Below are 21,032 nucleotides of genomic sequence, written 5' to 3' on the forward strand. Positions count from 1 at the left end.
TAGAGTAGGCCTACTTACAATATTTACTTTATCTATTTAAATGTAGATCCATGTTTTTTTTTACTTAATTACTAGATATTTATATATTAAAATTAAGAAACACATAATTAAGATAGAGCATAAAATAATTACTTTAAATATGAATGCAAACACAAACGCAAACACAACGCAACACAAGTTCAAATGCTAATAGACAAAAAACAATTTCACAAATGCAAATGCAATTGCAAATGCAAATGCAAACGCAAACGCTAACGCAACACCAAAACCCAAACATAAAAATAAACGAAAACGAAAATGCAAAAAAAAAAAAATAGAAAACTTTAACACACATGGAAAAACAAACTCAAAGGCAAACACAAACGCAAACGCTGTATCAAAATTGGCTTTTTAATTTATTGTTTACTCGAGGATCAATGACGTCATATTATTGTATGTACTTTTCCGCCTTGAGACTATTTCTTACTATATGCTCCATGTGAGGTCACGTTTCGTTTTTCGTTTTACTAATAATCTTTTTTAATCCGCTTGTGTTTTCTCTATAGTAAAAGCTTTCCAACAAATACATAGATACATACACAGGTACACAGACAGCGAAACTATTATTGTAGATTACTTATTACTTTTTTTTTACTTACTCGTATACGCATTATAGAGAAAGTATTGTAATAGTGGGAAAAAAAATTAGGTTTTTGCAAATCTCGATTTTTTACAACTCCCTGTGACGGAAAAACATAGTTTTACAATCTTGTCCGTATGTCTGTGTGTGTTTGTTTGTTTATGTGGGTGTGTCTGTAAACACGATAACTTGAGTACCATTATAGCTAGCTTGATGAAATTTTATATATAAGTATTATGTCAAATTTGTAGATATATATCAACTTTTGAGCAATTTCCCATAAACCGAAATGTAACTTTTTCTACTTTTAATTTTTTAAAAGCCTATAACTTGAGAACTTTTTCAGAAAGATAAATTAAATTTAACGTGTAAGTCAATTATCTGATGCGCTGCCTTATCTCAAATTTTTAGTAATTTCCATTGACTGAAAGTAGTAATTTACGCTATTTCCGATTTCGAAAAAAAAAACGCATGTGAATTTATAAAGTACTGGTAATATTCCGCACTATTATAAACATTTTGCTTGGCGTTCGCTTGGTGCGCAATTCTATTTCATACGAGATTTTATTCTATTTTTAAAATATTAATTAATAAAAAAAATGGATTTAAAAAAATCAAAGTTTGTTTTTCGATACAAAGTGTCTTTTATTTGTATACATTTCTACACGTTTCAAATGACGTCACTATAAGTCCCGGTGAAATTTTTTATTTTTATTGTGAAAATAAAGCATTTCTTCTGAACTTTTTTAATACAAGTGGTGTTTCTAGAAATAAATATATCAATTAATTAATTAACATCTTTAACATTGTTTGTGTTTAAAAGAAAAAGGAACATTTTTCTCTACAAAAAATAAATAAATAATCAAATTTGTAATCAACTCTATTTTAGTAGTATATAGATATATAGTATATAGTATATTTTTTAGCAGTATATAGAGAGCGATGACGGAAGGCAGGAAGGAATGAATTACACACTACCACCCAACTTATATAATAGATACCAATTTAAAATGAAAAAAATAAAGTTTTCTAAAACTTTACTCGAGCCATGATGAGCAACTTGGAAATGTTAAGTTCATTATTAAATAGATTTTACAAGAAATAAAATACAAATGCTACGACTTAACTTAGAGCATCAAAATCTTTTATTCCATCCACCGCCCACAAATAAACCTAAAGTTACACAAGCATTGCCCATCTTTTTATCCATACACATACAATTACCACCACAAGCTATACATGCATCGCTCATTTGTTTATCCATGCACATGCAACTACCGCCACACCCATTAACAAACCTGTCAGTCATCATACTTAATCTCTATCCCGTATGACTAGATTTCTCACTGTTATAGTCAGTCGGATTTGTTTGTTACCAGCCGGAAATATTGAAAATCCGGATTATAGTCTTCAATACAGCATGAAACCCTAGTATAAATGTGATACGTGACTAAGGCAATGTGGGGGATCGATAACTCACTTAGTTGTGTATTCTCCACATGTTTTGAACAAGCCTGTCTTAGTGATAAGCTTTGCATTGATTAATTAGAGCGACGTGGCGAGTGCACAGCTATATTGGTGATTTAGTGGCGTAGTTATTGTTATGTTTGAGATAAGTTCGTTGATGGTGGAGCAATGTTAACAAGTATAAATTATAAAAGTTAAGGAATCACACAATTTATTAACACGATTGTGGTGAGTTGGTTGTTGTTTATAATTATTGTAAAAGATCATTGTATGATCAAATTGTTGAAAATTACAGTTGCTATAAACTTTAAGTTTTGTAAAAGATTAAGTTTGTTATTTCTTAAAGGGGGTGGGGTAGTTTCGTTTAATCAATGACATTTTGTGTACTTCAATAAATCTCCAAAAGAAAAATAATAATCATAATATAGAATGAGGTATCGTCTATGTAGAACGAGATCTTGTCTTTCTTCTCATACCGATTCGCCTATGTCTTTCACGTCACTTAATTTGATTAGATGGCTTATATGCAACGGAACTTTATTTGAAAAGAAAATTGATATTTAATTGTTCTTACTACACGGCAGAGTTCCCAGTCCTACTTTATGATAGAAATTCAAACAATTTAAAAATGGAAAACAACGTTTTATTCGGCGTGTTGCTAGTAGCTTGGTCATCAGGTCAGTTCCTTAAACATCATTGTGCTACAATGTGTTACATAATTATACGATATTCATAAAATTGATAGCTAACATTTCACGATATTTTATTTGTAATTGGTACAGTTTTATATTAAAAAATATTTCGCAATTTAAAAAGGATTTAACTGTGTATCTTTTTAGTCAGTTGTGATACAATCGTCAACCCCTATGTGGTTGCGGATGGAGGATCTTTTGTGTTGAAATGTGACGCTTCACTTGCTGGCGTACCAGCAAATGCAACATCTATTACAGCTACGGCAATTCTTTGGAAAAACTGGACTACACCGAAAATCTATTTAGCACATTACAGTGTCAATCATCACCCATATAAGAAGAAAGTATGTACTCAGTTTTAAATGTTTAAAATGAAATTCAGATTTGTCCTGAAAAGACGCTATATATATATATATATATATATATATATATATATATATATATATATATATATATATATACTGTATACTATGTCGATGAAAATAAATTATTAGTGAAATACTACCCGTGATGGTCAGGAATATAAAAAGTAAAGTTCCCTTTCAAACCTGACTGTCTACGGGGCAAGTAAAGTAGAGCTCACACGTTTCTGTGACCTCGGCATATGAAGTGATAGATTGGTCAGCGATATGCCCACCCGCCTTTACTTACCCTATCGTGAGTTAGGTAGGCCTACCCATCAAAGCTGAATTGACTCAAGGAGTGTCTACTGACTTGAACCCGGATTCCAATTTGAGACTTACGGGTTAGCAGTCCAGCTCTCTACCGTTTATTAGCCAGGTACTCACTAGCCTCTTTTGAGAAAAACATAACTGCAAAATCCAATGACATTTGTGATAATTAAGGACTAAAGTATAATAGTTATGAATTTCCTTTTTACCAAAATGATATAAGTTCGGGATATTATAGTAATCATACTTTTAATAATTTTATCAATACTTAAAATGCATTAATAATACACATATTAAGACTTCAATACAATTTTTAATACATGAAACGAATTTGTTCAAACTGATTTATTGTATAAAAATTTTACGAATTTGCCATTAGTAAATTAATACAATATTTAAAAAATGATATTGTCGATCAACAATTTGGTAAGTTATCTAAATTCTTGTTTCGCAAAAATTTCAAAAATTTCAAAAATTTCTATAACTATAAAATCTCTTTAATACTCTAATACTAAAGTTTAATAATACAATAATTAATATCTATGAAAATAAAAAGAAAATGTTGTAACATTTAATGTAACAGTACATCCTTTCTACTACCTAACTATTGCTTTTCTTTGTTTAAAAGTCTGTTTTTGTTGTAAATTACCATCCGGCCCTCCCCCTTAATACTAATTATATTCCTAAATATAATTAATTTTTTCAAATAGTTTATGGATAGTACAAAATTATTATTTTTCTATACAAATAGAAAATAATAACATTTGCTTAAAATACTTTTTACGACACAATAAAAAGAACTGTAGGTTTCAGATTTTATAGCGCAGACAAAACATATTGACGTTATAAATTACATGTCTGCGGCTGAAAAAAAGAAAAAAGAAAACTCATTTTTAAAACTGTCGCATAAAACGTAGCGACATACAAACACAGTTTATTTTAATTTAAGTCTAGATATATTGTATTTTAAGATTATTATCATTTTTACTTTCTCGTATATACGAAGTATAGAGAAAGTATTGTAATCGTGCACAAAAATCAATTGAAATTTTAACAATTTTTACCGTATTACACCTCAGTCCTTCATCACATCCGAAGTATAGAGGACTTATTTTAATCGGGCAAAAATTATCAATCCAGATTTATCAAAATTAAGAGGTTTTATGCGTAATCCAGTTTGAAAAACTGGGCGTTGCAAATCTGTCCGTATGTCTGTGTGTGTGTCTGTCCGTGTGTAAACACGATAACTTGAGTACCGTTACAGCTAGGTTGATGAAATTTCATATATGAGTATTTTATCAAAATTGTTGATCCGTATCAACTTTTGAGCGATTTCCGATAACCGGAAGTGGTACTTTTTCTACTTTGAATTTTTCAAAAGCCTATAATTTGAGTACTATTTCACAAGTAAGTAAAAGATCTAATTCTCTACCTTCTGTTAATTTTTGAGTAATTTCCTTTGACCGAAAGTAGTAATTTACGCTACTTCCGATTTCTCAAAAAACTAATGTAAATTTTAAAAGTACTAATAATATTGCGCACTTTTATGCGCTTTTTTATTTGGCGTTCACTTGGTGTGCAATTAATTTGTCTACGAGATTTTATTCTATTTTAAAAACTTTAAGTATTTAAAATGGATTAAAAATCATTTCTATAGCCCGAGTTCCCATCCCCTGTTATTTTATATAAGAATATTCGAGAAAGTTTTGGGGAGATCACTCCCGGTTTATTCATTTTGCTATGTAATGTGTTAAAACTTATAGAATGTATTTTATTTCTAAGAATCCACCACCAGCTTTCCCAGAGAGGAACTGGACTTTCAATTTCTCTGGCGGATTTGATAGATCAGAATACTTCGAAAAATACAATCCAAAAAATAGGAATACAATGAAAATAGAAATTGTCGTCAAAGATGCTAAATGTACGGACGCTGGCACGTATTTCTGTAATGTAGATTACTTGGACGCAAAAGATGATGAGGTGTTTGTGTCAATGTCGCAGGACCTGACTATAAAAGGTTAGATTAGCATACAACTGCAAGTAGCTTGGTGGAATAGGGGAAGGGAGATTAAGACCACAGTATTATTTACTAAATTTACCCGAGGTATTTGTTTATAATATTATGATCGTTAAGTACATCTAAACTTGCTGATCATCTTGTCTCATGATAATGTTCTTGAAGTTGTATGAGAATGTGTTTTTTCAGTACATTTGTTGAGCTCCGCTCCTCCCCCCCCCCCCAATATAGTCGCATAAAGTTTTTAACACCTATCTATATAGTTTTAAAAAATATGTGTATCTGTACAAGATTCCTTTGCAAAATCTAGATAGGCTGGTAGGCGAGGAATCTTCTGTTTTCTATCCTGTTAATATTAAAATATGAAAGATAAGCAAAATTACATTCTACCCGACAAAGTTTAAATAAACAATTACTCTACGTTTCTAGTCTGATCTTAAAACCCTAATTGTATCCCATATAAAAGAGGGATTACTGAATTAATTATAATTTATGCAAAGACTAAACTTGTGAATAAGTAAGATTTAAGGGGGGGGGGGGGGGTGGGGGGTTGACGGTCTATATCCTGCTGGAAAATAACAAAAATAGCTGATGTACAGGCGCTAAAGTGGACAGTCCTTGTGCCAAAAAGCGCATCGCTCATGACTGGTGCTGAGCTAAGCGCAGGATAAGTAAGTCAAGAATTATTAGTCTATAGATATACTAGTAATAAAAAATTGATATTTAGGGTACACTAGACCACCCGTGATCCTTTGGATAACTGTGGTTTCGGGGATCATCTCTAAATGACATCAAGTCTGTCACTTAAAGTCACACAAAAACCAGACCGCAAATTAAAAAGACGTCACACCGCAGACGTTTTTGTCTTATAAAAACACCGATTTAGGCTGAAAATGGGTCTGACCACACTATCCCTTTATATGCTGTGGTCACAAAAACAGGTCAACTCTACTTCGCCTATCCAGTGTCCCCCGAAATCAGACCTGTTTTTACTTTCTCGTATATACGAAGTATACAGAAAGTCTTGTAATCGTGCAAAAAAAAAAATCGAAATTTTTCCAAATCTCGACGTTTTAGGGCTCACTGAGTCGGAAAAAAATAGTTTAGCAATCTTGTCCGTATGTCTGTGTGTATGTGTGTCTGTCTGTCTGTGTGTGTGTAAACACGATAACTTGAGTACCATTACAGCTAGGTTAATAAAATTTCATATATAAGTATTAGATCTAAATCGTAGATCCATATCAACATTTGAACGATTTTTGATAACCGGGAGTGGAACTTTTTCGACTTTGAATTTTTCAAAAGCATATAACTTGAGTACTGTTTCAGATAGATAAATGAAATTTCACATGTAAGTAAAATTTTAATTCTCTGCCCTCTCTCAAATTTTGATTAATTTCCGTCGATCGGAAGTAGTAATTTACGCTATTTTTGATTTCTCAAAAAAAAAACGCATGTGAATTTATAAAGTACTAATAATATCCCGAACTATTATGCACATTTCATTTGGCGTTCACATTTTGTGTAATTCTTTTTTTACGAGATTCAATTCTATTTTAAAAAGTTTAAGTTATTAAAAATGGATTACAAATATTGTCTATGTCCCTAGTTGCCATCCCCCGTAGTTTTATATTAGAATATTCGAGAAAGCTTAAGGGAGATCACTCCCGGTTTTTTATCTTTTAAAACTCGGATTTCGGTTTAGCATAGGTCTGACCACTTTATCCCTTCATTTGCTGACGTCACAGGTTAACTCTACACCTACCCAACTTTACTTCACCTGCCCAGTGTCTCGCCAAGTCTCAAACAACAAGTTTTTATCGTTTAAAAAAGTTTTCAGCCGAGCATGGCTCTGACCACACTATCCCTTCATATGCTGAGGACACAGAAACAGGTGAACTCTACTTCACCTGCCTTGTATTTCGCTAACTTCTGATAGCCAACTTCATTATCCACATCTAAAAAAAAATTGAAAAAAAATTTAATCATTGACTTGATTTGTCTCGAATCCGTTCCACCCGCTTAGTAATCTTTTACACTGTCATTTTAGCTATCTAGGCTCTGCATATAAGAGACGTATTAAGTGCTATATTTGATATTATAGTCTGCGTAAGAAACTTGATTTACAGGAATTGGCCCTATTATTATTTCAAATTAAATTATATCCTAAATTAAATTAGCCCATTCCATAGCTAAATAAAGAAAGATTTATATAAACTAATGAAGGTGTGAAATAGTTTAGGATAGAAACTCATTATTTTCTAGATCTAGATCGAATTTTCTAGATCTAGATTGTACGACTTTGGCTTAAGAAAGATAGATGCTAAGATATATATATATATATATATATATATATATATATATATATATATATATATATATAGATCTATCTATTAATCTTTTAATAGATCTATCCATCTTTCACACATAGTACATCCAACCCAGTTCACAAGACTCCCATTTATACACTTATTTAATGTAAGTTACTGATGTTAATTTATATCTGTGCTAACACAGAACACTAATATGAACAGATTGAAAAAAAAGTGCGTCTCTAGATAATCTGAATAAAGTTCGCTATCTACAAAATGACCATTTAATAGCTAAAATAACACCAACACCAAAACCAAACTATTCAGATAAGTACAAATTGGTTTTAAAAATAATAGAAGTAGGCCCACAGCATACGACATAACAAGAGCAACTGATAATATCGGTGACTTCACTTTTATTTTTACCCCAAAAACAGTAAATAAGAGAAAGAAAAACTGGGGGCATTGTGAGTTCATAAAAGCTTAGGAATAAGCAACACATAGGGGAGTGTTAACTCTAATCCTTATATTCATTAAGGGCAGTAATTTCATATTCAATTTGAGGTTATTTTTTCTGACTTATTTATGGAAATAATAAATATTTATATATATTTATAATTAATTAATAATAATATAAGATTTATGGAAAAATTCGGAAAACTCACAACCTTGAAGTACAATCTAAAATAAATTAGTGTAAAGGAATATTAGAAGAGAAAACACATAGTAAGTAGTTCTACATGTGTATTTCAAGTAATAAATAGCTAGATCTTACCTCCAGAATAGATGTATCCAAATGGGGAGCCGGACGTTTTCCCGAAAGACACTTTCCCGAATGCCGTTTGCCCGAAGGCCGATTTCCCGAATAGACACTTGCCCGAATGCGACAAATGCCCGAATGGACTCTTGCCCGAATGCGACAAATGCCCGAAAGGACACTTGCCCGAATGCGACAAATGCCCGAATGGACACTTGCCCGAATGGGACAAATGCCCGAATGGACACTTGCCCGAATGCGACAAATGCCCGAATGCCACTTGCCCGAAGGCCGTTTGCCCGAAAAATGTTAATATTAGATAATACATAATATTTCCAAATAGACATTCTTTAATCAATTTAAGTTTGAAATTTTGATTATAAACACAATTCTTTGGATAAAACAAAGTTGTTTATATTTTTAAATTTAGCTTTTTTTAAAAAAAAAACTGAGAAAGTGCAGTAAGAAAAACTTTATTCTTTAATAAATGTAAGGTGATGTTGGCGGCGGTGTTCTCACATTCTTTTGATGAATGTTTTGAACACCTTGTTTAGCCGATGTGTTGCGGTGGTTATATAGCTTTTATGACACGGCGTAGGGTGCTCGGCGTCTCGCAACATTGAACAGAGGCGCGTTTGTCTGTTTATCTTATTACGATTAACTTGTGGTGATCATTTAACAAAAGAATGAGGCGAGGTCTAGGTGGCAAATTTTAAAACTAAACGTAGTCAGATATGTTTGATCTCCATTTAATGCACCTTGTTAAGACAATATGTTGAAGTGATTACTTAATAAAGAAAGCAAAACTCATTTTAAAATCCGGAGATGAATGTAAATTGTATTTTTGTCTAATTTCATATATGGAAGAGAAAGTATGTTTCTACACTTTTTAAATATTAAATACAAATTAATTTAAAATGTCTGCGTGGTAATGCATACTATTATTTTTTCACTTTCTTTTTGCGTAGATGTGTTTTGTTTACCAACATTTTAAATTTAAATTGATTACGAATGATTATTTAGTAATATATAATGTTAACATTTTCCGGGCAAACGGCCTTCGGGCAAGTGGCATTCGGGCATTTGTCGCATTCGGGCAAGTGTCCATTCGGGCATTTGTCGCATTCGGGCAAGTGTCCATTCGGGAAATCGGCATTCGGGCAAACGGCATTCGGGCAAGTGTCTTTCGGGAATTTGTCGTAGACCCATCCAAATGATGTAGGTATTTTCTTGTGCTGATATTTATATGGTAATAAAAGCTAGAAAAAAAATCGTAGGCGGCGGTTATAATAAAACTTTCTATGCAACAATACAAAATATGTTTGCGGTGGCAGCGGATTCGAGCACGGTGATCTTCAAAGACGATAAATCTGTCGGCCTCGGTGTTACACACAAAAGAAAGAAAGTGATATATCGTCGGCGGTACTTCGGGCGGTTTCGAACAAGGTGGTATTCTAAGTCGACACAAAAGATGGGGGGAGTTGACAAGTCTGCACCAACTACCACTGTAAATCGAGTGCGGTAAATTGTTCGCAGATATCTTCGCCTTTTAACACCACCCAGCGTAAATATCGGGTTGTCGTAATATGCGAAACAAAAAGTCACGTGACTGACCGTTTTCGCGCCCTTCTCGCAGTTTACCGCCTCTCCATTTCGCTTTTTGTTCCTCGCAATTTACCAACACCCAAAGTTTAGTTTTTCCGTATTTCTAGATCTAGAACCTAGATAGATAAATCCCTTGTATTTTTAAATTAGATGATCCGTGAAGCTAAAAAGCAAATATGTATATGAAATATTAAAGGAAGAAAATAGTATAATAAAGAAACTGAATAATGTATTGTGATTTTATATGGTTTTCAATTTTAACTAATTAATTTTGGTTTGATCTAGATTCTAGATTTTAGATCTAGGATTGACTTTCCATTCCTCCGACAGCTGATCTGTAGATCTAGAGAAATTTATTGTATACTCAAATTAGGAGAACAATTGAAAATTGATAATAGTGTTGGAACCTAATAAAAATAGCAAACGGACGTATCGTTAAAGCCTGTGGAGTAGCTACCGTAAAGCTAGCGTAAGCAAGGCATAGGGGCCCACGGCATTTTGGGGCCCCTTTTCCTTTTTAAAAAAGTAAAACTTTTGCATTGAAATTTTAATATTTGTTTAATATAAAAAAATTTAAAAAGAAAATGAAAATTCAGTTTATTTTCTATTTTAGAAATAATTAATATTTCCAAAAAGGCCCCCAGTCTTTCTTACTTTATAAGTAATGGGATTCAATTGGGGGGGGGGGGTCAAACAGGGCCCAACCGTAATCATATTACTACAGGCGTTCCGCTTGGTCGTGCAAGCCATTGTGAGAATTAGCCTATAAAAAAACTTGAACTTTGACTAGTTTGTAAGATTGGCATCCAGCACCATGTATCGCTACAAACCTCAACTGACTGGGAAATTTCCTACCCCATCCCACAGACTTGCACCACTCTCCAAACTGTCTGCCCTCCACGAAATTCCATCTTTCTAAACATCCATGATAACAGCTGAGACATCTAAAACAAAAAAAACATGGACAGTGTTTTCACAACCAGCTGAGTCCAACATTTGTCAGTGTTTTTCTTTACCCTAAAAACTTTTCATTTGTTGATCTAATTAATCTTTAATCAATCTTTAATCAATATTACGCTACTAACACTCTAAGGTTTTGATTTTCGTCCAACCACCAAGAAAATTTGGGAAGTCGTTGATATTATACCAAAGAAAATGTTTTTCACAGACATTTTTCCTGAAAATATACCTGAAAGAAACTCTGAATTTTGGGAAGTTTTCTGCCATTAAATTATTATGTTATTTCTGAGGGCATCGCCCCGGCAGTAAGGCGATGTGGTGCGCAACCCAGAGTTTCCCAGCGGCTGCACCCACCTGGGATCCGTTGATTGGGTGTCTTGCTCAGCGGATAAGCTTTACTTCTTGATTCAGTGGTCAAATTGCAGCCGGCACCTAGGCGGTTGTGTAACCCGGTGCGCCCCGGGGTCCCCCATAAGCACTACGGCGCCTATATTCGTTTTATTGAGCGCCATACACTTGGGATACTTTGGGATCTTAAAGTCAATTACTAAATCGAATAAGGGGTGTCCTACAGGGCATCAGCAGTAGTAACGGTTTGGCGCCCGAGTTACCCATAGGCTACATGATTGCACGAAATCCGTTGATTGGGCGTCCTGCAGAGTCTTGATTCAGCAATAGGGGCGGCTTTTGACACCAATCACACGAGCTTTCTACAATAGGGACAGGGTGGGCCTCTACATTCGACGACTAAACAGAACCAGAGGTTGTATCCGGGTAACGACGGTGGTGTAACCAGTCACTCCCCCGAAGACCTTGAGACCTAGGTGGCCGCCAAAAGGTATTAAACCTCACTATTAAGGAAGATGATTAACATACCAAGGGTGTCTAAGCGGTAGTATGGACAACAACAAAGATCCGAAAAAAAAACAGTGTTGTTTACATTTTAACTAGACCTATCTGAGTTTTTGAAAACAAGGTCACACGACTAAAAATACACAATTGAAAGTGCGTTGATGAAACCCTTACAAATTGTTTTGTCACCATGGTATGTAGGACTAGATCGCAGCAACGCGGACGAGTACGCTAGCTATTATTTTAGCTAGATACCACTTAGTTTGACAGTAAATTGTACAATGGTTTGTCATTGTGTCACGTCTAAATATTGTCATTCGATGCGGACCGCACCCCTGAACCCGCCTTATGACGCTACTATGTTTACTTAAAAAAAAACCAAATTAACTTTTTAAAAACTACATAATAATATAGTATAAATACACAATCAGGATGTATAAGGTATAAAATGTAGGCTTAATGAATATTTATATTATTTAGAATCCTTCTTCTTAAGTAGCAGTTGATTTCTTCGTTTAACTCCATTGTAACACAACGGCTGACGAAAGGGGGCCCAATGATAATTTTTGCATAGGGGCCCGAAAATCCAAGCTACGCCACTGGTTAAAACTAAAGCTGTTAGAAAATTAGTTTTATAATGCGTTAAACTTTTGAATGGGCACCACAATCTTCGATGGAAGCCGCTATTATTGTTATAAAATGTAAATAAATTATGTGACGTCACTATAAATAAAGTCATTGTTCTGAACTTTAATAATTAATGTGGTTAATCTACCAATCTTTTTCTTCTTCTTCGTTCTTAATTGAGAATATGGTGGAGGATTCAGACAACAAATCCAACTTCGTGAACAAACCGGACTGTGGTCTCCAGTTTGGCAGGTGCCCCATATAATTTTTCCCTGAGTGGGGTGGGCAGGTGCCAGTGTCTGACTCGTGCCTGGCTATACAGAGAACATTCCTGAAGAACGTGCTCCGTATTTTCCGAGGCCTTGCCACAAGGGCACATTTCGCCACACCCAAACTTTAGTTTTTTGTGCATGTGTTGATTTAGTCTGTTGTGGCCTGTTCTAAGTCGAAAGATTATGTACTGTTGTTTTCGTGTCAAAATCTACCAATGAATATATTAGTAAATCAATTAACGTCTTTAAATTAATTGTGTGATTAACAGTTTGGTCAAAAAGAACATTGTTCTCTACCTAACTACGTATTTTACAGCTTTACTAGGATTGCTATGAGTATCTGTTTTATTTAATGATAATATTATCTTTTCAGTCTGTAAACAATCATCTACCAATACACTTCTCAGCACAGACGTGGTTGAGGATGGGTTATCTTTTACTGTGACATGTGACTCTTCACGTGCTGGTATTCCAGCAAATGCTGCAACAGTGAAAACAATGTATATAGCCTGGACAAACGGGACAGAGATGCCAATAAATTTAGCAAGATACGATATTAGGACAAATCCCTACACATTTAAAGTAAGACTTTACAAACATCCTCTATGTCAAAGCAAACTGGGGGTTGTTTTTCTGTTAATCACAACTGTTAGAATGTGTAGTTGCAGGTAAGTTTCAGGGAAATTTGTTTTCTTGCCAAAATGAAATAACATTCTCAAATGCATCATTAGTGAAAATTGAATCTGATAATGCTTGAATTATTTAGAGCCGTAGGCAGTGGCGTAGCAAGGTCGGGTGTCACCCGGTGCGGCACTTAATGGTGTCACCCCCCCCCCCCCAGAGGCGCAGCGAACCTTCCCGGGGACACACTCTCAAATTTTCGATTTGCACCCCACCCCTCCCTCAAACTTTTAATTGCACCCCCCTCAAATTTTCGATTTGCACCCCCCCCATCTAACTTTCGATTTGCACCCCCCCCCTCAAGTTTTTCTCTATATATTATATTTTGCTATTTTTCGCCTTGGTGTCACCCCCCTAAATGGTGTCACCCGGTGCCATCCGCTCCCCCCGCCCCCCCCCCCCCCCCCCCCTCGCTACGACTCTGGCCGTAGGCTATATGTTGTAAACATTTGAATTGCCCAAAATATTTTATAAACCATTTCGGGACTATTTGCCACCGCTTCCAATACCCGGGGGTATGAATGTCAAGAAAAATAACGGGATGTTTATGAAAACGTCCTGTTTCATGTAAGTTATTTGCGGTACTGTTGTGTCTTATTTTTGTGCAATATTTTCATAATGTTAAATTTGTTTTGACGTCTTGATTCAAATCAAATATATTATAGGAATTAGCAACTTTACAGTAATTTTATTAATCTAAAATTGCTGCCTAACTATACATTTTTACTTTGAGTTAGACTTAAAATGAATATAATATTTGACTAATGATTTATGTTTAGGTGGAGATCATTTGATGTTGAAATTAATTGATGCTTTTTTTTATTTAAGTAGGTTCAATTTTCTTTGAGATGTTACGATATACGCTTGGATGTTGGCTTACTGATTAACATTATATTTAAGTTACAACTTTCAGATCAGTTGAAATTTAGACATAGTCTTTGAAAAGGATCTGGATTTTAGCGATAATATTTGATGTCATCATTAGTTTTTGTTTGTTTTCATAATAAACGTAGCTTTCTTTAAAGAAAGCTAATTTTTTATTGCGTATTTTAAAAAATCCGAGCAAGAAGACCGATGCCTTCATAGCCAATGGTCAATTTACCGATTGCTATATATAATACTTTCAAAACGATAGATAGGAAGGGTTAATTAAATAAAGAAATCTAAACACCAATCATGGAGGCTCAAACTGTTAAAAAAACTATAGCCATCTCAATAATTGTGTTTAAAGTGACCGAAAACAGACCTAGACAGATCACGTCCTTACATAAACTATACATTTTTCAAAGTGTTTGAAATTAGAATGACCATTTATTGCAACGAGCCGACCAGCTGCTTTAGTTGTTTTATTTTCTACTTTTCAGTAACTAATAGGTTGTAAATTTGACACATTATATTTTTTAGATGCTGCCACAAAACTCATCGTCATGGAAAAGGACTTTTGAGTTTATTGGAGGCTTTGAAGGATTATTGGACAGACCAAATAACAGAAACACAATGAAAATTAAAATGACTGTATATAATTCTGAATCTTCCGACACAGGCTTATATATTTGTAATGGAATATACTTCAATTCTCGAGGTGAAGAAAGTCAAACTCAGTTATACCAATATCTCTCCATCAAAGGTTAGTTTACCACATGGATGTATATAAAATGATCAAAGTATAGCTTTATAAATAATGTTAAACATAAATCATGTTAAACATAACACTCTTATATTAATTGATTTGGACGAAAAGAACGCTAAATATATAATCTTAAATAGAAAGATTTCTAAAATGTAATGCTCTGACAATGATTTATTTAAATTGATTTTTGACAGCTTTGGAGACAAATTCTAACATGAAAAATAATAAATAGTTCTTTAGGAATCCGTGTTAAATTTCTCTCACAACCTCAAACACATTTGGAAAGCATTGGCAACCACCTTACAAACCATTCACACAAAAATAGTTCCATTACTCTAACCCAGACAGCCGAATTCCCCCCTCCCCCAAATTCTAACCACACACAAATTCAATGTACTCTCTCATCCCTCATCCATCTTAATTGATTTTTCCAAATTTAAATTATCGATTAGAAAGATTCGTTAATTTTATTGACTGCATATTACATAAATTATATGTAAGTTATATTTTTAAAAGCTTTAGATTTAACAATAGTAGTTAAGTATAGAAATAAGAAATTATTCTGCATAAGTGTTGACATGCCTAACTACTAATCAAATATAATGGGTTATATTTTAAGCCAGCAGTGACGCAATGTTTAACCCAAATGTGGTTCCGCTTGAAGATAGTTTTTTATTCAAATGTGATGCAAACATCGCTGGTGTTCCTGAAGATGCAAGAACCATAAAACGTCTGACTTTTGGTATGCCACCAAACCGAGATACGCATTTCACGCTAACAGTTGTTATATCAGAATATAAAATTGATTCTTTACCATTCATTGTCAATGTAAGTATACTATTTTGATTACATTTATTTCTCTGTAGATACAATAAAATACATAACAAAAAAAAGGACAATACAATAGAATACAATAGAATAGTGTACAGCACAGGATAAGTGATAAAGGTTAAGGGAAAGTGATAATTCCAGTAATTTGGATAGTTATAGGGATAGTTACAGTGTTTGGGATTGGGATGGGGATATTTTTCTGTTTATAATTAGTGCTTGTGTTTATGCTTGTGGTTAAGGTTAAATAATTTATTTAAACATGTGTATCATTCGCATAACCCATACAGAGCCGGGTATAAGCTGCTAATATATATATATATATATATATATATATATATATATATATATATATATATATATATATATATATATATATATATATAATATATATATATATATATATATATATATATATATATATATATATATATATATTTAGTGAGTGTTTCCTGAAAATATTTTAGGTCCCACCAACCCAATATGCTATTAACAACTGGAATTTTTATAACTCTGGAGGCTTTGAAGGATCAGCAAAAAATCCAAATAACAGGAACACAATGCAAATTAAAATTGTTGCAAGAGGTGCTAAATGTGCTGATGGTGACACATATTTTTGTAAAGCAGAATACATGGGCGCGAATAACAAAGAGTTGTCTGTGTCCAAGTCGCAGAATCTTACTATAAAAGGTAAGGGCATCGTATGCCTGTATGTCTGTATGTCTGTATGCCTGTGTGTCTGTATGCCTGTGTGCCTGTATGCCTGTATGCCTGTATGCCTGTATGCCTGTATGCCTGTATGCCTGTATGCCTGTATGCCTGTATGCCTGTATGCCTGTATGCCTGTATGCCTGTATGCCTGTATGCCTGTATGCCTGTATGCCTGTATGCCTGTATGCCTGTATGCCTGTATGCCTGTATGCCTGTATGCCTGTATGCCTGTATGCCTGTATGCCTGTATGCCTGTATGCCTGTATGCCTGTGTGCCTGTGTGCCTGTGTGCTTGTGTGCCTGTGTGCCTGTGTGCCTGTGTGCCTGTGTGCCTGTGTTCCTGTGTGCCTCTATGCCTGTATGCCTTTATTCCTGTATGCCTGTATGCCCGTATGATCGGCGAAATTATATTAAATTTGTAGTTTTGTAACTGACAATACTGCTATTTCTTCTTAACCCTGACTTACTATTTATAGAAACACAAAAATTGATCTATCGAAATTTTAATCGTTATTGTTTAGGAGAATTCTAAATATAAAGCTATTGTTATGATCGAAAAAAATTTTTTTTATATTTACATCAAACCTTCTCCTAATATTTTAGCAAAATCATAAAATCTTCACTGTACCTAACCAAAAATGATAAAACTTTGTACTACGTGGTAGTCATTCAACAGTACATAACTAGATTTCAATTTTGTTTAAAGTATATACATGAAAGTATGCGTGTCTGTTGGTGGGTGAGTGTTAGTCTTTCTTTTATACATTACTTCAAGGTTTATCCGATCGCCATAAATTTTACGAAGTTGTTAAGGATGTTTCTGGGAAGGTTTCTGCGAAAACAAATGTTTTACGTTACATAAAATAAACAACATTATTTTCTTTGGGTGTGTGTGTATTTTATTCATTGAGATACCTTGAATCCGATAGCCATGAAACTTTGATAAATTGATCAGCTTCTCTTTGAGCATCACGACGCCAACATTCGTTTTTAAAACTGCAATACTCTATGGTTACGATTGGCTCTTAAAGTTTTTCATTAAATCGAATTGGGGCGCATCTACCGGCATCCTGACAGCGTGTACTTTAGGCGCCCCACGTAGTCACTATGACGCCCCTACGTTCGTTTTAAAGAATGCGATACACTATGGATAAAACGAGCCTCTTTATTTACTAAATCGAATCCGAGTTGTACTCTGGCACACCAGGCAGGGTGAAATTTGGTCCCCCCTTCCCCTTAATCACTGTGGCTCATATGTTCACTAAAAGGTTTGCAAGAGATTATGGATACTATCTATATATATCTATACATGTTGTCTAATTTGCATCAGACGCGATCGTAATCACAATATAAATGTGCTATTGTGGCACAGGACATTCAATGATTGAACTTAACCAGCGACCGTTCCCGGCGCCCCTGAAGTTGTGTAACTGGTGGCTCCTGAGTGCGCCCTGCGCACACTTCTGACAAATGGGTGGTCGCCGAGAGGTATCTACCTCTCTGTAACGGAAAGTTACTCACGCACTCACATGACATTCAAACGTCACGGCCTGTGGCGTATGGGCGTTAGCGTGTACAAATGTACACTATAAAAACTCAGTTCCAAGAAATATTACTCGGTTTTGGAAAACAATGGCACGCGTATAAAAATAAACTATTGGCAAATCATTGATGAATTATTCTTAAATTTTTGCGTCAGCATGCAGCATATATATATATATATATATATATATATATATATATATATATATATATATATATATATATATATATATATATATATATATATATATATATATATATATATATATATATATATATATATACATATATATATATATATATATATATATATATATATATATATATATATATTATATGTCTGTGTGTGTGTTTGTGTGTTTAATTGTCCTTGATGTATTACTATATTCTTTATCCGATCAATACGAAACTTCGCGAATTGATAAGAAAACAACGCTTGGCATTGTTTCTGCGATATAACAAGATTGATTTCGGAGAGCGGCACCCATGTAGTGTATTGTGTACCTAATAACTGATATGCATACATACATGCATACATATATGACTAAGGTGTGGAAAGAAAAATTAGTAAAAATATGTAATTTTTAGCGCAATTTCCATACTGGGGGATTGCGATTATTAACTCGTCATTTCTGGATGGATGGATGGATGGATGGATGGATGGATGGATGGATGTGTGTCCGCAGCGTGTCCGCAGCTTTAAGTCGTATCTCCTCCTAAACGAAGCAATATCGATGACTAGTTCCAAAAGCAAATATGTTAAGCAAGTTTTGAGGATGAACATAGGCCAAAAATATTCCCGGAATTCCTTCCTGGATTTCCCGGAAAAGCAAAAAAAAATCGAAAAAATGCAGTTTTTTTCCCATATTTCGGCAACCAGACAACTGCGACTTGAAACATTTACCAATCGATTCCTGCCATAATTTAGAACAATATTGCCGAAGAAAGTTTTCAAAAATATCCTTTCGTTCGGTCACAAAAATTCATTAAGAATTTTTAAATTGAGCATCGTGTAGGCCTAGGATGATATTTTTAATTTAAACTGAGCATCGTGTAGGTTTTTAGCGCAAAGCGCTGAGGTTCGAAAGGATTTTACCATAGCGAATGAGCGGAGGTTCGAAAGGATTTTTACGTAGGTCTGTGAATTCTAAAAAATTAATTAAGTAAATTGCGCTTAAATTGTCACTAGACTTTTTATTAACTTGTTTAAAATGATTTTCCCAATTACCCATCAAACACGAGTGGAAAGTATGAAACATTTTATGTATGGGTGGGTGTGTGTTGAGAGGTTGAGTGCTAACAGTATGATTCTCTGTACTTTTTGATTTTTTTTACTGATTAATATTTAGCATTTATAAAATATATAAGTCGCAAGGCCTACTCGGGTTCAAGACCTTAATTTCTCTTTACTTATTGAATATGAAATTTATATTTTAGGCCCGTACCCAAAATTTTATTCTAATCGTCACCAATTTTTCTCGGCATCTTTAAATACTGTTCATTATTTATATACATATTGTTTTAATTATGTTTCAGCAATATAATAAGTGTAAGTGAATATTGTTGGCTAATTAGTTTTAAACCACACAGATAGAGTAATCTTTCTGTCCATGGGAGCATCGAACCACTATTTCAACGGACATAGTGAAAATGAGCCTTTTTTTAACTCAGACTCTAATGCTGAACTGTATTGCCAGGCCGATGTAGGTATCGTGAATTCTACAATCTTATCTATTAACATAGCTAGCAATCTATGATTGCAGATAAATTAACATTATTCTTTGTAAGCCTTAACAAACAATGAAAGAAGATAAAGTAACCGTAACGTAATAAAAGTCTAAATTACGATATACTAGACGACCTGATTTTCTTTAGAAGACTGTCTGCATATTACTAAACCGCCGAAAAACACTAAACCATCGAGCTCAATCAACAACTCATCCTATGGTACAAAAGCCCCATCTTTTTACACTACATTCGTAGTATTTTAAAAGAAAAACCTGAACCATTAAAATTAAAAATATTATTTTTAAAAGTTTTTACATTAAAGGTTACTTGTAAGTTAAAGGGTGGGTCTCTGACATTTGAACTGGTGTATGATAAAGGACAAATTATAGGTGGTGGGGTGAGGGAGGGAATTCAGATATTGTGACTGTATTTAATTTTGTTCTTGTATTTTAAATGTACCTAATCTTGTATTTTTTTGCAGGGATCACAAAAGTTAACCTTTAAATGGATGTTTGGCAGGCTTGGTAAATTTGAGCTATGTCGAGAACCAGATTTTATTAGAATTGACAGTTTTGATTTGTATCCTCTCACGAAATGTGACAGGTACTGGTGTACCTCCAAACTAAAGTTTCGAGCGAAAAGTGTCTATGACGCTCTTGAGTTTCAATGTGTGGTTACAGAAAACAATACAGACACAGTTCTAGGGAACATCCCGATATACGTGAACGGTACAACAAAAAATCGTTGAGGTAAGATTGCTATTGTTTTTGTGTAAAGCAAATATGTTTTATCGTTGTTGATTCAATTGATTAAAGAAATCATTGTTGAACTATATTTAGAATTTAAGAAATTCATAATTGTTGTTCTAACAATAAAGCTACAATTTATCTTTCTTTAAATGTATCTATCCCTTGGTTTTTATTGCAATTTAAAACCATAATACGTTAGTATTCGTAAATGTTTTACAGGCTACATAACTTATTTTGTTCAAAAGTTAATAACATGTTTTCATCCATATGCTAATAGTTTAAACTATAGTTTAAAATAAAATAAAATCATAT

The 21,032-nt window shown here is 33.8% G+C and overlaps 1 protein-coding gene across 1 annotated transcript; it reads left to right on the forward strand.

Annotated features, from left to right (window-relative positions):
• The first annotated feature begins 2,235 nt into the window (after window positions 1-2,235).
• LOC131941745 (uncharacterized) lies at window positions 2,236-20,719 on the forward strand. The gene is made up of 10 exons (XM_059301214.1): window positions 2,236-2,314; window positions 2,671-2,763; window positions 2,926-3,122; window positions 5,232-5,466; window positions 13,225-13,433; window positions 14,937-15,159; window positions 15,782-15,990; window positions 16,458-16,680; window positions 19,834-19,946; window positions 20,453-20,719. The coding sequence occupies exons 2-10, from the start codon at window positions 2,715-2,717 to the stop codon at window positions 20,717-20,719; spliced, it is 1,725 nt and encodes a 574-aa protein (XP_059157197.1). The 5' UTR covers window positions 2,236-2,314; window positions 2,671-2,714.
• The last annotated feature ends 313 nt before the right edge of the window (window positions 20,720-21,032 follow it).

This window comes from Physella acuta, unplaced genomic scaffold (assembly GCF_028476545.2).
Source record: "Physella acuta isolate Inbredline_101_S28 unplaced genomic scaffold, ASM2847654v3 ptg000030l, whole genome shotgun sequence".
NCBI lineage: Eukaryota > Metazoa > Mollusca > Gastropoda > Physidae > Physella > Physella acuta.